Source organism: Anopheles coustani, chromosome 3 (genome assembly GCF_943734705.1).
Source record: "Anopheles coustani chromosome 3, idAnoCousDA_361_x.2, whole genome shotgun sequence".
NCBI classification, from domain to species: Eukaryota; Metazoa; Arthropoda; class Insecta; order Diptera; family Culicidae; genus Anopheles; species Anopheles coustani.
In genome coordinates, this window is record NC_071288.1 from 1,906,666 (window position 1) to 1,922,748 (window position 16,083).

The window sequence follows — 16,083 nt, forward strand, 5'->3', positions numbered from 1 at the left end:
ATGGCAACAAAAGATAGAGTAAAAAATTATAAATAAAAAATCAAGGAGGAAATCATTACAGAATTCTATGTACAATTTATTATATAACCGTTAAATTTTCTAAGCCATGACCCCTGAGTGAAGGAGAAGAAAAAAAAAGACATAGAACAATGATTACTATGCGCTTAGTCGAAGGACATAGCAAAACACAACGATCGTGTAAGCGTTTCCGTTTATTATCTTATTTGTTACAACTACAAAACCATACTCCAATATGAAGTGAAGAAATACTATGCTTCTCCTAACGATCGAAAAATCTGCCAACCCGTCCGTTCCCGTGTCCTGCTGTTTCGCATTCGCTGCGGAACAATGTTCCACACACTTTCTCTTCCTTGTCCTTTGTTCTTCACTTCTGCGCCTAAGGACACAACACATACCATATCATCGCTTTATGCTAAGCATTCTAAGAGCATTTGTTGGCCGCCCACCTCTCGACAAAATGCCTCTTGCACAGCTACATATTTCACCCTATTGCACGTTGTCGGACGACTCCAACCCATGGGAAGATCGAAGAAATGAGACATTAGCGAGAAAACATTCCGATCCTCACCACACCTTAGGTCTTGTGGTGAAGATTAAACAGGTTTTGTAACAGGAAGTTTAAATAGATAGGATGTTTGTTCATTTTTGTTGGAAGTGGTTATATCATAAAATTGTAAATGGTTTAATAGTTGAAAGAAATGTGTGTCGTTTTTAATGCAGCGCCCCTAAACTCCTCTCTAATTCGATTTTCTATTTTTTCCCCATTCTTTCAAGCGACCCTTTATGACTTCCTTCTGGAGGAAGAAGGTGAATGGGAAAAGAAAATGATGTCGTTTGAGATTTCGCGTTCAGTTAATTTGCGTTCACTTCATTTGCTGCTTCCCTATGCTTTTCAATGTACTTCATTTCTTTCCTCTTGTGTAATATATATTTTAACGTTAAAAAAGAAGGTATTTTCCTTCCCTTCTCTATACAATTCCGCTTAGAGCGGTACTACACTTTGTCGAATGGATTTTTTTTTACAACAATACACGTCCATCTCGTTTGCCTTTGCACAACTTATCGCGTTTCACCGTAAGAAGTTAATAATAATAAAATAATAATAACATCAGATGAGAGACAGTAGAGATAAATGTAAATAAAATAAAATAGTATAGCGCGCGACCCATTGCAGATGCATTCTTCATGCTGGATGAAGCAATGGCTGGACAAAAATGGTTCCTAACACTATTTGGAGTGTTTGAGTATTCCAATGGATTCGATGAAAGGGGTCTCTCCATCCTTCCGCCTTTCGCTTTTTTTTCTCTCTACTCTACTCGCCCCGTCTTTCCCCGATGAAATTTACATCTTCTTAAACATGGTCAAGATGGCGGCGCAGATCGTTTGCGCATCCGTTTCCTCCGGGTACATCTGCATGACTGTTTGCACCTGCTCCTCCGGGAAGATACTGGCCAGATGGTAATGCAAGCGACGCCGATCGTGCTGCTGCTGCTGGTGATGTTGCTGTTGTTGTTGCTGTTGGTGTTGCTGGGAGTGATTGGTGGCCGGAGCGACTGCTGGGTTGGACGACCAGCCGAGATTGATATGCGGCTCCGAGGATGAAGCTGGCGGGGGCCCATTATGTCCCCAGGGTCGCACGGAGTCCGGAGCCGAGGCAATGCGTTGCACATGCTAAATGAGGGACGGAAAATATGAAGACAGGAGGTGGATTAATTTTTAAGCATGAAAAGAAGAACACATGCAGCCAACTTTGTTTTTTTTCTGTTGCCTAGAGACAAACCTAGAGTTGTGTTTTAGAGATTCATTCCGATTGATTCATGAATGTTTGAGCGAAACGGGAGATGTCAATCCGATTCCTCCGTAGGATGTTAGTCAATAGACTACCTTTATACAAGCAGGTAGTATAAAGGGCACCAGCTGCCCTACGTTTGTTCTCTACTTGCAAAGATTAGTTCAGATTGATGCATCTGAGTGTCAATTACCCAACTCTAAATGAAATCCAACATTGTGGAATGCTACCCTACCTGATGCAGTTCCCATTGCGTTGGAGGCGACGGACGTGACCCTCCACTGAGGGAAGGCGCAAGAGGTCTATGTGGCGAGAGTTGTGGCGCTCCAGCGGCATGGGACGATTGCTGCTGCTGCTGCTGTTGTTGCTGCGGTGAACCGGGTTGCTGTGGGGAAGATTGTTGCTGCATTCGCTGCATCTGATAGATTCGAGGATCGCAACCGGCCGGGTTAAGTGTCAGCTGACGGTGCAACTTCCGGTGAAGATTCACGCCATCGTGCGCTAGCCCATTCGGATCGGATTGATCGAGGCTCGATGACGACGTCTGCGAGACAAGACCTCCACCGCCTCCTCCTCCTCCTGCACCGCCGGTCAATGCTCCTTGATTGGCCTGCTGCTGTTGGGCGGAGGAAGGTTGGTGACCTCGGGGCCACATAGCCGCCTGCGACCCTGGGTAGCAGCCAGCGTGATGTATCCCGGGGGCGGCGTGATGGACGTACGGTTCCTTAGAAATATTTTCTATACTATGAGATTTGGGGAATATCTGCTGCACGTCCATGCCGCCATGCTGTTGATGCAGGTGGTGCTGTTGATCCCACGGAAGCGGACGATTACTGGCCACTGCGCCTGGTGGAGCATGGAAAGGCAACTGCTGTGGAGGCCGTACGGCCGGATGTTGCCCCTGATGGGGTGAGAGCATCATCGGATCGGACGGCATCGCCGGTGTGCCAAGGTTAATGCCACCACCGTACGCTAGGCTGCCGCTGCTCTCGGAAGGTATGTTTGATCGTGTGCGGCCTGTGGAAACGAAAAAAAAACATGGTTACCGAATGAGAGCAAAAAAGAGGATCGTGCATTCAACTGCTCCTAATGGAACGAGTATCGGTTTTAGGACCAAAAACAAAGCGTATGAATGAGCGTCTACTGGCTTCGAATTGTTCTATTTTTTGTCCACGAACATAGCTTCATATCTATTGACGTCAAAGGAAGTACTTGGTTTTGTTTTTTCCTACTTCAAAGTAAAAAAAGAGCCTATCGGCACAACTTACATAATGCTTTTCGTTTATCATTGATTGGACTAGTCTCGCTGCTGCTGTTGCTCAGAGGAACGCTGAGTGATTTTCCTTGGACCGCACAGCGGCCGGAACCACCTGCACCAGCCGCCCCAGCAGCACCCCCTTCTAGTCCGCTACGTGCTTGTAAATGCCGTGCTGCGTACTCGGAGAGGCGCTCCGTAACGGATTTGTGTGGTAGGCTGCCCCGCTCCGGATGGTAGAACTTGCACTTATTACCATAGGTGCACTTCTTGCCGTAGGGACAGGGCGGCGGGGGGTCACCTTTGCGTGGCTGCACACGCAGGAAGTTGTCGAGCGTGGGCCCGGACCGCCCGAGCGGATCGTCCGGTGGCATGAAGCGATCGTTGACGAAAGAGTACATCAGCACGCGCTCTTCGACGACCTTCTTGAACTCGGAGCTCTCCTGCACTAGATCGCGGTAGTTGTCGTTCGAGACGACGACGCCGTCATTGTCTGCAGCTAGCTGTGGGAACGAGAACCATATGAGATCAAACACAAACCCAGTGGTGACTTCACCGAGGACTCTCTTTACCTTTAGGATGTAGCGATCGTCGTAACACACCATTCGCTTGCCACCCACCAACCGGGAGGGGGTAAATACGAGCATCCGTTCCTTCTCCAACTCGCTCAGTATCTCGCCATCCTTGACCGGGTTGTCCGGACGGGAACTTTCCTTGCGCCACTTCGGCACAAACACCGTTATGTCCTTGTGGCCCCGGTTCTTGAACCAGTCCACACACAGTCGGATGCCGCGGCACGAGAACACCTCCTTGTTGCCGTGACTCATCGCCACGTTGCTCCCGTCTATCACGATCGGGCGCAGAGATTCTTCGCTGGCCATTCCGGTGCCGGTTCCGGACGTGACCGATGTTGAGCCCAGATCCGTCCCCAAACCCCCACCAGACTCACCCAGCCCATGGTGGTGGTGGTCGACGGTAAATTCGTTCGCACACTTTGCCCCCGGCTGCGAGCCCAGCTTGATCAGTTCCGCCAGCAGCTCGTTCTGGGCCGGATTGGGTCCGAGTCGTTGCAGGGCGGCCTGCACCAGCCGCTCGGTATACCCAAGCTTCAGGGCAAACTCGACACGCTGCTGATAGCCCGGCGAGTGCTCCGGAAGGGCCGTTGTCGTTGGGGACACATCCACCGTCCCATGTGGATGGTGGCTCGATACACCACCACCACCTCCTCCTCCTGAGCTCACATACTCCGCAAACTCCTGCCCAAGCGTGTCGCTAGTGGTGCGCGAGACCTGCTCGTGCGAAATGTCCTCTCCTTCGCAGTCGCTGTCGTAGCTGGAGTCTTCGGCCTCGTTCGTGCATAATGAGTCGATAAATTGCTGTAAGAGACATACAGAAACACATGCGAAATATAATCATCTCTGAAAGGAGTATTGTTCAAACAAATTTCAGCAGATTCGAATGCAAATGACAGAACGGACAACCCGAGCCGAACATCTTCTACTGGCAAACCGGATATTCTATTCGAAGCACCACCTCCTCGATCGCCTCGCGATCTTTATCAACAAACTCTAGTGTAAATATTTACCCAAAGATTCAAGTGTAGCTGTTTGCCAACATGAATGAAAAACATGTTCAAATGTGGTTATCAATTTACCTTTTGATTGAGACTGGTTGTGATGAGCATTGTTCTGGGATGGGGAATTAACTACTTTTTAGCTTCTTAAACGAAATTGGACCACACTTTGGAGGAGAAATTTGAGGGTCCTTACTGAGGTCGGGGAGAGCACTTTTCGAAAACTCGCAAAGTTTCATGAATGATTATGCCACCGAAGGCTTAAGAACGTCCCAACGACGATGGGAAGATGATGAGCAAAGCTCATTGACTAATTCACACACACATTTACAACACACGCAAATGACGACGACGGCGACCGACGATGATGATGATGATGATGTCGGCGCGGATGTGTAGCCCGCGAACAGGTGAACACGGCACGGCGTAGGGCGAGCGTGGATCGCGACCGCGGACGGTTGCTGGTATGCGTCTCCACGACACGGCACAGGGCACGGGAAGGAGGGAGTGGGGATTGGATGGTGGAGACTATAGTCAACACGGATGTGTTACCCACCACTATTTTCACGTTCAACCCCCGTTGCCGGACGGGGTGATGCTGGTGGAAGCGCGGCCGTAGGTTGTTTAACCTCTTTTTTTTCGGAACACACAGCGAGAGAGATACGCCGACGTAGTTCCGTAGCTTCACCGACAGTCAAAGCTCAAACCTCCACGGAGGAGAACCCGGACTTTGGCGACGGAATGTACGAAATTCGAGTGACGTCACGACACACTCCGTCCGCTGGATCGCGAGAGATCACCTGGTCGTTTTCTGCGTTCACGTTCGCGTATTAAATCCTCGCTCTCACTCGCTCTCACACGGTTCGCCTCCCGAACCCGTCGTTTCGCGTTCCGTCACACGTTGCACGATACGATCGCAGCCTCCGGAGGAGGCGAAGGAGGAGAAGGAGGCAGACGATGGGGATGGGAAATAGCGATCGCGGGGTCTTTGCGGAACGTTCGTGTAGACAGACTGCAACCCTGCAGCCGTTTACGCGGTGTGACGTCAGCAATTCGATTGATCGTACCGATCTGTCGCTCCCCCACCAACTGCACCACCAAAAGGTTCACGTTGTAACACACGAAGTCTTGTGGTCGATGGGACCAGGAAAAGGCACTTTCTCTGCCCGGGAGAGACGTTGCGGATGTAAACCTTTCCAATGGCAACTATGGAGGCGCCACACACTGGACAAAACACCGTTTGAAGCGTTTGTCACTCGCGTTTCTTAAACTGCGGCCTACTTGGTCGAATAGAACAGCGTTTCCATCGCTATCGCTTGATCGCTTGAACCCCTTGGAAGGTAGTAGGCCCGGACTACGTCACACTCACTTGACCGACGACGATTCACTCATCATCATAGTAAACATCCTCTTTCGGTACACGAGCACTTGGATCCGCTGGCACTGGCTGGCTGGTTCGATGCAGCAGAAACCGAGGCCGCGTATATTATGTTGACTTTGGTGCGGCACTAATCCACACAAACACACTCGGGGCCGCGAGGCGAAAAGGAGAATCTGACGGTGTGAATTGATATAAATCTTTGACCGCGACTTCGGCTACCCAACAAACAACCTGCGACGAAGCGGTAGGATGGTACGCGGGGGGATGCGATGCGAAAACATGCAAAAGGTGTTCGCAGTCCGCGATATACACGCACGGTCAGCTCGTCTTGAGCGGCGGGCCACAACTGTTTTCCATTCATTTGACGTAGCAAAATTTCAATTCCGATTTCACGCGGACCTAGCGTAACGTCCGCCCCACCACCGGCGTCACCAGCACCACACATCGCCATCATCGCCGGCTGGGCGAGATGGGATGGAGCCGGATTCGACGCACGAACCCCGGGGTTCTCTCTCTCGCGCGCTCTCTTTCCCTTTCCCTACCATTTTCCAGGGGGAACGCAACGCACCCCGCGCACGTACGTTAAGCTTTGCTGAAGGTGGACATAGTCGAGGATCGTCAGCGATCGTTGTCCCTTAAATCAACCGAAGCTCATCCCACAAGCGTGGTACACTGAAATAACATGCCCTTAAAAAACGGATACCAGGACCATTGTGAGTGGACCATTTCAAACATGATACACTTAGTTGTTATTTAAAGAACACATCCATTTTCATTTACACCAACATTGAGTTTCCTAATTTTCTCCGATCCTGAAATCAAAGCTCTTTTGTGCGATCTTCATAATCACTACAAAATTGATTTAAAAAAACAAATCACCTTTAGTGGAAATTTTAAGATCAACATGGCTAGCAAAGTAGCTTAAATTACATTATCAAATGAACATACTATTTGCAAAGAAAAGAGAGGAGTTGAATAAATTCGCGAAAGCTCCGCAAGAGAGGGCAGGTTGCATTTGACGAAATTTAAACTGAACGGAGGTTCGTCGAGGACACAGCCGTCGCGGACCTCATGGAAACCCCCAAACCACCTCTCTGTGACAGTGTGCGTGAGCAATCAAATTGGCCGGGGATAGTCCCCCTTTCCCTCCACTTCCCACGGGTAACCTGTAGGCACACCTTTCGGAGCGACCGCCGCCTGACTCAGAGTTCGAAGTCGGCTTCGCGCTAGGAGGGGTGAAAGAAAAATGCCAAAGAGTAGGGTGAAAACAAACGAAGAAAACGAAGAAGAAACGGCAGCTCGAAGGAGTGAGGAAGATAACCCATCGCGAATCTCGAAGACAGAATGTAATGCTCTGAACGAACAGCGGGCGCGAAGAACCGGTGAAGTAAAAGGAAGAAACTCGATTGCGGATCTTCTCCGCGGTGGCGACGACAACGATGGCGCACGCGCAGCTCACCTTCGCAAAGCGGGCCATTGTGGATACCGTGGATTAATTCGCGTACGTGTGTTTGTGTGTGTGTATGCATGCGATGAGGCTAGGCCGGAAATGGACGAATGGGCTGCAACTTTCGAGCTCCCGCAACAGCACCAGCGGGAGGAACACGGGGACCACGAGAGAGATTGAACCGAGGCGGATCCGAGGACGTAAGTCATTGCGAATTGTACGAGCCTTCAGACAATGGGGCAATGGATTGATTCACCTGGTCAATCACAACTGGTCATCAGCTGACAACCTAAGGGATAAACCAAAGGAAGAGCAAAAAAGCTCCAGGACATCAGACCCATTAGAATCCTCACAGTTGCTGTCATTCACAGCGTTCAAGAGCGTTCTACAACCTATGGTGGCTAAGTTCTTTTTTCGACTTCAAATAATCTTTTGACTCCACCGCAAAAGGCCGAAAAACCGGCAACCTTTTCGTCGCCATCATTCTGCGCACCCGGAACTAGCAACTATTTCACGATTTCCCTCCACAGTTCGAGTCCCCCCATGGAAGCATCCGTGTGGCATAGTGCCCGAAAGGTAAAATAAACCAAATAACAGCTCTCGCAGCCCGAAGTTTCTCATTTTCCTCCGCCTTTTCTTCATACGATCGCGGGCGGGCGGATCTATCGCCCTGGCCCCTGGGAACCGAACGGAACGGAACGGAAACGTCAGAAAACAGTTTCTCCCGGACCTAAACTAGGCGGGCCGCAGCGGTGGCGGCGGCGGCTGCGGCCGGTGACGGATACGATGGTCGCGCGATAAACCATGATCAAGTTTTTCCCACATCGAAAGAGGAAAGGAAAAAGCTTTCTCTTTCGCGATCGACCATGCAAAGCGTTGCCATGGTGCCCAGCCGGGGAGCCTCCGGGTGCGAGATGTGTACCATCATCCGCCTACTACCAACGGCTGAATAACCTTATGTTTAAGTGTCTGAATAAGGTGTGCAAAATAGCCGTTTCTTCAAGTGATCCTATAGAATTTTTATTTGGATTTAACAAAGTATAAACCACCAAAATAAACACCTCCTGAAACTGGAAGCAGGCGGGGGAGTACCGTGGGCAAGGGGATCCGTGTTGTGGTGCTATGTTATATTGCATGTTGCACTTCAAGATAGCAACGTGCTTATCAGACACAGTAGGCTTTGAGGGGTGTGTTATTTTGCGATGAGTTGCTCGATAACTTCCCGAGGCGTACCAAACAGTCCGTTTTTTTCAAACGGGCTTTTGAGGTTGTTTACACAAGTACAGCAAATTGTTGATCTGATAGGATAAAGTCCAGTCCCTCCCGGACATTCCCAGGCACACGTAGCCATCGGTACTCCATATGTTAACGTCAACATTCCTACCAATAGACCCGGCAAAATCATCCATCTCTTCATCAGTGTCGCTCTGCACTCGACCGGCCCGATGGGCCACTAATTATTGTATATCCGGATTTCGAACCATCCTCTCGATCGCTACTTGAGCCTCGAAATGGAAGAGAAGGAATGCGCGATCGCAAACCTCTCCACCTTTCGCCGGGATGGGGCGCGTGTGGGAGCTCGGTTTATGCTTTTGCATGTTTTACGCCGCCATCGGTAAGACTTACACTTTGCAGACGCAGTGGCAGCGGCGCGAGTGAAAGTATGGCCGACGACGACGAGGTCCAGCTGCTGACAAAAGCCGCTAGCAGCCAGCCGAAGTGCTGCCGATAAGGAGGTGTGTAAGACCCCCTCCGTGCTTCTGTCTCATCTTCCTATCACCTACCACCGCCCACCCAAGGCTTCAATACATCCGGCTTTCCGTTGTCATGTTGATATATCGATGAAGCCGACCCATTGGCAACCGGAAGCTTTGCGGAGGACTGAGCAAGCAGGAACTACCGAAATTCGTGTATAGGTTGAATCCTTCTTGCTGACCCGGATGGTCGGTCAAGGCACCGGGGGTTGGAGAAACGTTTTGGTCACGTTTTATTTCCATCTTCGTTGTGTGACCATATTCTCCCGTTGGTTAGGGAAGCCCGAAAAGAGTACCGCGAAGGGAAACTTTCTCTTGGCGGAAAAGGCGGAACCGCTAGGAATTGCCCGATTTTTCGGCGACCCGGGGGATTCCCTGTGCGATATTTACGATACAAGTTGCCCAGCCATCTTTTAATACAACCTGTGAATACACAACTACCTCCACCATTTCCCTTCCTCCCAGACGATCGATTGCCAAGGTGGGTCTAAAATGCATCTTGAGACAAGCGGGCCCGGCATGGAATATCCGGTTTCCATTCATCAACCCGAAAAACAGACCGCCCTAGCTAGCCAGTGGACAACCAGTAGGACGGAGCGGAGGTGGTAGTGTTTATTTTCACTTCACATTCATGCGGACTCCATGCCGTGTTCGTTCCTACCTACCACCTTCCCCCACTGCTGTACCAAGATTTGGACTTTCGAGGCCATCAACTCGGGATCTTGCGATCGGGAGTGATGTTTGTACGTAACGCTTTAGACTTTAAATTGTTATCTAACGGTCGTGGTGTAGAGGATCAGGGGTTTTTTGTTGTAGAATATGCCTTTTATTATTCCTGTCCATTAAACGATCGTTTCTGTATTTTTCTATTCCTTTTTTTGGACCTGAGAAAATTCAAGTCAGTAGCAAATGATTCAAATATGATATTGGCTTTTCCAATCCATTCGAAATAGGAAACGGAAATTAATGAAAAAGCATAACAATCCCGACGGCCTATGCTAAAGTATCCTCCCGTTGCCGAAGCCAACGAGCGATGGGTCAAGAAACCTGCTTTGGAAAACGATACAGCTGTTTCCGAATGATCGTCCCTAATCACCAGGCGCTGGCAAAAGCCGACATCTTTGCAATCTCGCGATACGGTTCGCGGTCTCGATCTTGTTCACGTCAGTTTGGAGATTTGGCCACGCAGCCACCCCTCCACCCCCTCCTCCCCCTCTCCGTCCATCAGGTTCATGGTGTGCGGATCATTGTGTTGGTGGTGGTGGTGGTGGTGGCCATCGTTTGTCGTCGTCGTCTTCGCCGCACACGAGTATTACGCGCGGCGGCGCGATCAGTTTTTGCTAATGTTGGTTAGTTTATTGCACAAATTTAAACCCGGATGTATCGGCCAGTACCAGGGCCCGGCTGAGCCGCGAGTTCGCGGTGCTTGTTGTTGACGGCGGTAGTTGTTCGACGTTCGATGACTGACTCTGAAAACTATCCACCACCGTATTGTTGGCACAAAAACACGTTGCCACCATTTTCCGTTTCCCCAAGCTTCCCTTTGCGTCTTCCTTCGGTATCGTATCTCGTTCGACTCGATCCGCGTGTTGTTCTTTCGCGGATGATCTATTGATTTCCAGCTGCGCTGCTGGTGTTTGATTGTTTTTGTCCACCGTTACTATTTGCATTGTGCCGTCAGAACCAGGAAAACAACATAGGAAAGAATCTCTTTGCCATACTAATCTTTTACAGCGTGTATCTTCGCGGATTCCTATGGAGTCAGTGAACTTGATAACATGCACATTCCCAGCCCCTGCGATGCTCGGCTAGAACACTCCCCAAGGGCAATGCCGGTACGTGTGGAAGATCAATGGGCAAGCATAAAAAAAACAGGAACAACAGCCGCCAACCTGGCATAACCGGTGAGAACTCATTCCTTTTTCCGCCAACAACAACGGTCTGTTAAGGTGTCTGACACTTTTCGCATAAGAATAACGTTCTAAATTTAGCTCAATGACGACACTCGTTGAACTGTGGAGAAAAAAAAATCCCACCGTAAGAACGGCAGGTCCATGGGATTTGTCTGTCGGTATCGGATATTGTGTGCAATATTGCCGGATAGGAGTTAGGTTTGTACTTCCTTTTGCAAGAGACAGTTATTTAAGGGTGAAACTGATGACAATTTATACTGGAATTGATTCTTCGCTGCAGTGGCTCGTTGAAAGGAAGCTTTAGAACCCAATTATAAACTGTATTAAAAGACGATTAAAAGTAGCTAAAAATAGCCAATGCAAATAAAACACATCACTCATGTTGCTCCCATGGCCTTGTCCGGACAAGAGCGGTATGACTATCATTGACCAGTGCAGTTCAAAGACCACGCGCAGCTTCAGTAACACGACTGCACGATTTCATGATGACGCAAATCAGAACAGAGTGTAGAAACCGCTCCTCATTTTGTTCCAGTGTGTCTATATGTGCGTGATTCTTTTCCATCGTCCACTTCTGTTCCGACCAAGATTCGTGAGCTGATTAAAAAAATATTAAGTTTAAAATCTGCCCAATTCCGGCTACTGCCAAAACGGTTGATTTGTGCCGCTCGGTAGAATCTCTGGATGCGGCTGCCTGCTGCCTGCTGCCGCTCCTGCTGGGGGTTCCATCTTTATCAGTGTGACTTAACAGATTTTTGGACGGTGTAATGTAGAGCACGAATAACCGAGATTGGTACACATCCCTACTAGTCTGGCGACAGGTGGCTTCTTTTTATAAGCCTTAAACAATCACGATCACTATAACCAAATCATCATGTTCAGAACGGAACGGCTGGTTTGAATTGTGTTAATTTGTAACGAGTAGATTCGAGTAAGCGTTTCTTGACTGCGTTTCAAGGGTGCAACTTTTGACCAACCCAGCAGGCTAGATTAAGTTTTTCCTGTATTGTATGTAGCTCTCTTGTGTTTGGATAGTGGCACGAGAAGCACGCGTTCACCATTTTTTTTTTTAAATAAAACACATCGTAGGAATCAGAGGAAACTAGGAGCGATGGTTTCAAGAGGCAGTTTCGAACAAAACACATCATTTATCGATAAACTTAACCACCAGAATGTTTACGTCCATTTTAATGTGGATGTTAATCGATACGGTTAGTAAAATTGAAAGTGTTTTTAAAGCGTCTAAATTACCCACACACCCCAGGATTCGTAGATGGTCAATCAAGTGCCATGATCCGGTTCTAGGTAAGGTTTCGATTTCGGAGCACAAGTGTGTCTTGCGCCATGAACTAATTGATCGATAGCGGTCGTAGAGCACCTCACACGAGACAGGTCATTCTTAAAGTAGGAAAAAATGAAGAACAACCAGTTCATTCCGGTTTGAATTCAACCGTTAGTACCGCTGCAACTATTTCACACATTCTCTAAGCTGGGTCTGGGGGCACTGCTTTAGGCAAAGCATACCGTTCACCCTGTGTATGCTAACTGCGTGAAACAACCGGACAACGAGGACGAGAATGTACCGTCGAGAAGATAGGAGGTACCGCAAGTGATAAACAAATTCCCTACCCCTGGCATGCATGCCGCTCGCGTCCTAATTTCTTGGAATCATCCGGAATGTCGATTGCTCGAGCGATTACGCTTCATCTTCTCTCAATATGGATCCTTCGACGGATCGAAAGCAAACATTGCATTTAGTAAAGCTATCACGTACCTGTATTTGACATAAAAGATCACCGTTGCCAACGACGATTGATCCGACAGTACTTCCTACTGCCGCTCCCGGTCCGACGATGGTTTCTTGCAGCACCTGAAAGGTGGCAAACTGTTGCTGATACTGCGGCTCGTCTTTACTCTGAATCTCCTGCAGCTGTACATTGAAGATAGCCCTCAGCTTCTCGCATATGGTCGGTAAATTGGGAAGATGTTTTCTTCGCACCCGCACTCCGCTTGTTGGGAGTGTGTGGGACAACAGTAGTTCACTTCCGGCAGGCAGGTTGCTGCATCCGGCTGCAGAGGCCTGCCTTTGATATGGCGACGTTGGCGCTGGGAGACTACGCTGCATAGTTTGCCTTAACTCCATTGCGGGCAAACCATCCTGCATTGGCTGTGGAACGTTGTTGTTACTGGCGTGGTGTTCTGCACCAAGGATCTATTTCCGAAGCTGGAGAGCCGCGAACAGATCACGGCTAGCTCGCTGTACCTTGCTTGGAGATCTGTACTTCAATTACACATCTTTTCGACCGAGTTTCAGTAGCCCGCACATCTGCCCGAATCATAACACACTAGCTCGGTTGGACTGCATATGAAGCACTGCGTTTGACTGCGGAAATACATGCATTCGCGTTAACTGGTCTTGTCTGATCTCGAACAAAATGCAAGAACTGGGCGCGTTCGTCGTAGCGGACTGATTTTTGCAACACAAAAACTTTTACATTCCATCAACAAAACAGACACGCATCCGAGGTTGCTAGAGACTAGGTCCAGTTATGACAAGCGGACCGAGGTTCCGTTATTTTGATCGAACTGTCAAATTCAAGCGTTGTTGTGAAATGGGGGTTGCTCTAACCAAGGGAACTACATGCATAACGTATTGCAATTTCAGAACAGGTTAAAATTATGTATGGAGTCGAATCCCGTCTCGGAAACTCGCTTGAGAAGTTGAAAACAAGTTTTATGGTCGATTTCTTGCCTTGTCCTTCTCCTTTTTTTAGTGAAGAAAACATTTCTTCCTCAATAATATACCTGGTCTGCTGGACTAACGTTGAGCGGGGGGCCATACCAATTGCATACTTCACGGCAAAACTACAGTTAACGTTCGTCACGTGTTGCTACATGTGTAAAGGATATCCTTGAATATTCAAAGTTTTACGAACGTTGCAAGCTGAGAAGAGCGCCACGAGAAATACTACGGTAGTATATTGTACAACATCATTCGCCATCAAGGGCCACGTGGTGAATGCACGAGTTGGGTTTCAGTTTAGAAGAAATGTTCATCAACTTATTACGAAGACTGGTTTGATGGAAAACTCTCCGGGCATGGTGATCAAATTACCTCGTTTAATCATACCACGTGACTTCAACTCGTAACTCGGAAAATATTTCCCAACAAATTTAAGGATGCAAACATGTTTGTTATTGAATTTCATTGTACTGCAACCACGTGGCGTATCCGAGGTCACATGATGATTTCGCGGGTCAGTATTAGCATCAAAATCGTACTTTCTTTCTAATTGTCTACAAGAAATACATATCCATGCATGCAAAGTACAACACAGGTTTAATAATTTATATGAATTCAATTTTGTTATTTTCTTTTTTGTTTGAGGACAAAATTAGAGTAATTTCAAGCATTTCCTGTCGAGTCTATGGAGTGATTGGTGGGGGGAGTATGTATGATTTTCCGTTCGGTGTGAAATTTTTAAATAAAATATCGCTTTCGATGGCTTTGGACAAGGGAACCGAAAAACAAATTATACCTGCAACTAGTGTTTACAGCTTCTTTTTTGTCACGCTTTCCACCTGGAATCAACGGTACCGTTTTCGTCCTCTCGAGTTTGTGTCTCTTATGTGTGTATATATATAAAGAATTTATACAGAGTTCAATCCCCGCTCGGCTTACAAGCAGGCTATTGTTGTAGGTCATCCTGTCGCGCAGCATCCCTTATCAACCACCCAACGGCATTTTCGTATGCGCCATGTTTTGGAGGCCCCCTCCTTAGAGGAAGGGGGGGAAAACACCATCCCATCGGTGAGAGACGCATAGTTGTGTAAAAGAAGACGCGCATTTGTGCTTCGTTTGGCAGTCCACAACAAATGTGATGCAACTGACCAACAATTCACACACACACGCACACCTCAAGTAGTGCACCGCTTCTCCAAGAATACGCGCACCCGAACCTGGCTCGGTCTGCTTCCTTCACTGGCGTCTAATTTTATGCCTTGGCCGTAGGCCCTTTTACTATTCCATGTTTTTAAAGCTTAACTGAGTGTGCTTTCCACACACACACACACACACAACATGCGCGGACTTTGTCGAGGGTCATCCCCTATCTCTCGGCACTCGAAGGAACATCCCCGTTTATTGCAAGGGACTCCCGAGGAGCACAGAGAAGAAAAACTGTAGTGGAAAATTCGTTTTCATGCTACCACTCTCTTTACAAATAATAGTTCAGCCTTCGATTTCGTATCGCATATAAATCGCGACGTATTATACAACTTTTACATTGTTCTCTCTCGCTGCTGTGTGCTATGCTTTTTTTCCTATCCACCATTGGTGGCTGCCCGCGTTCGCGCTCAAAAGCTCAAGTTTCACTTCCCTTCTCGCGTGTGCTTTCTAGGTATACCCCGTAGAAAATAAATTACTTTCCCCCTCAACAGCCATTAATATCCCAAGATACCATTACTAACTGTGCTCTGCTGCGCCAATAGCTCCCGCCCCACCACCATATAGGGTGGGGTGGGTGATTTGGATCGCGACAATGCAACACACACTGTGGAGGATTCGATTTTAAAAAGACTCTATTTTACAAAAATATCTTTGCCTACTAATGCTCACTCACGAAGGCGGCGCCAAGTAATAATATGTTTCTCCCATCGTCGTCGTTGTTGCAGTAGTAGCTGTGAGTGTGTTGAATGATCCTTTCATTCTAAATTTGTATTCCTGCTTTTCTTTAGCTCCATCTTCTATTTACCTACGGCCTCACATCGCAAACACACCGGGCCGTTCCAGAGAGGGTGTGCATTATGATCACCAAAACAAAAAAAAAAAAAAAGGATCAGGAAGTATCCTTTACTGACACTTTCGTCATTTTTAGTAACATTGCTCTGCTTTGTCCCTCAAATTGATTTGTTTGCTTGCTGCGTGTGATTTGCTATGTTTTCCTATCT

The 16,083-nt window shown here is 48.1% G+C and overlaps 1 protein-coding gene across 2 annotated transcripts; it reads right to left on the minus strand.

Moving 5' to 3' along the window:
* Nucleotides 1–197: 197 nt before the first annotated feature.
* LOC131261249 (probable ribonuclease ZC3H12C) lies at nt 198–13,606 on the minus strand. 2 transcript variants are annotated; one of them, XM_058263234.1, is made up of 6 exons: nt 13,397–13,606; nt 12,908–13,300; nt 3,638–4,441; nt 3,079–3,568; nt 2,046–2,827; nt 198–1,692 (listed from the first exon to the last, which is right to left on the minus strand). In XM_058263234.1, the coding sequence occupies exons 2-6, from the start codon at nt 13,295–13,297 to the stop codon at nt 1,363–1,365; spliced, it is 2,796 nt and encodes a 931-aa protein (XP_058119217.1). In that variant the 5' UTR covers nt 13,298–13,300; nt 13,397–13,606; the 3' UTR covers nt 198–1,362. The 2 variants fall into 2 exon arrangements, with proteins under 2 accessions (XP_058119217.1, XP_058119216.1); XM_058263233.1 differs by having other exon boundaries at nt 12,908–13,606.
* Between the last annotated feature and the right edge of the window lie 2,477 nt (nt 13,607–16,083).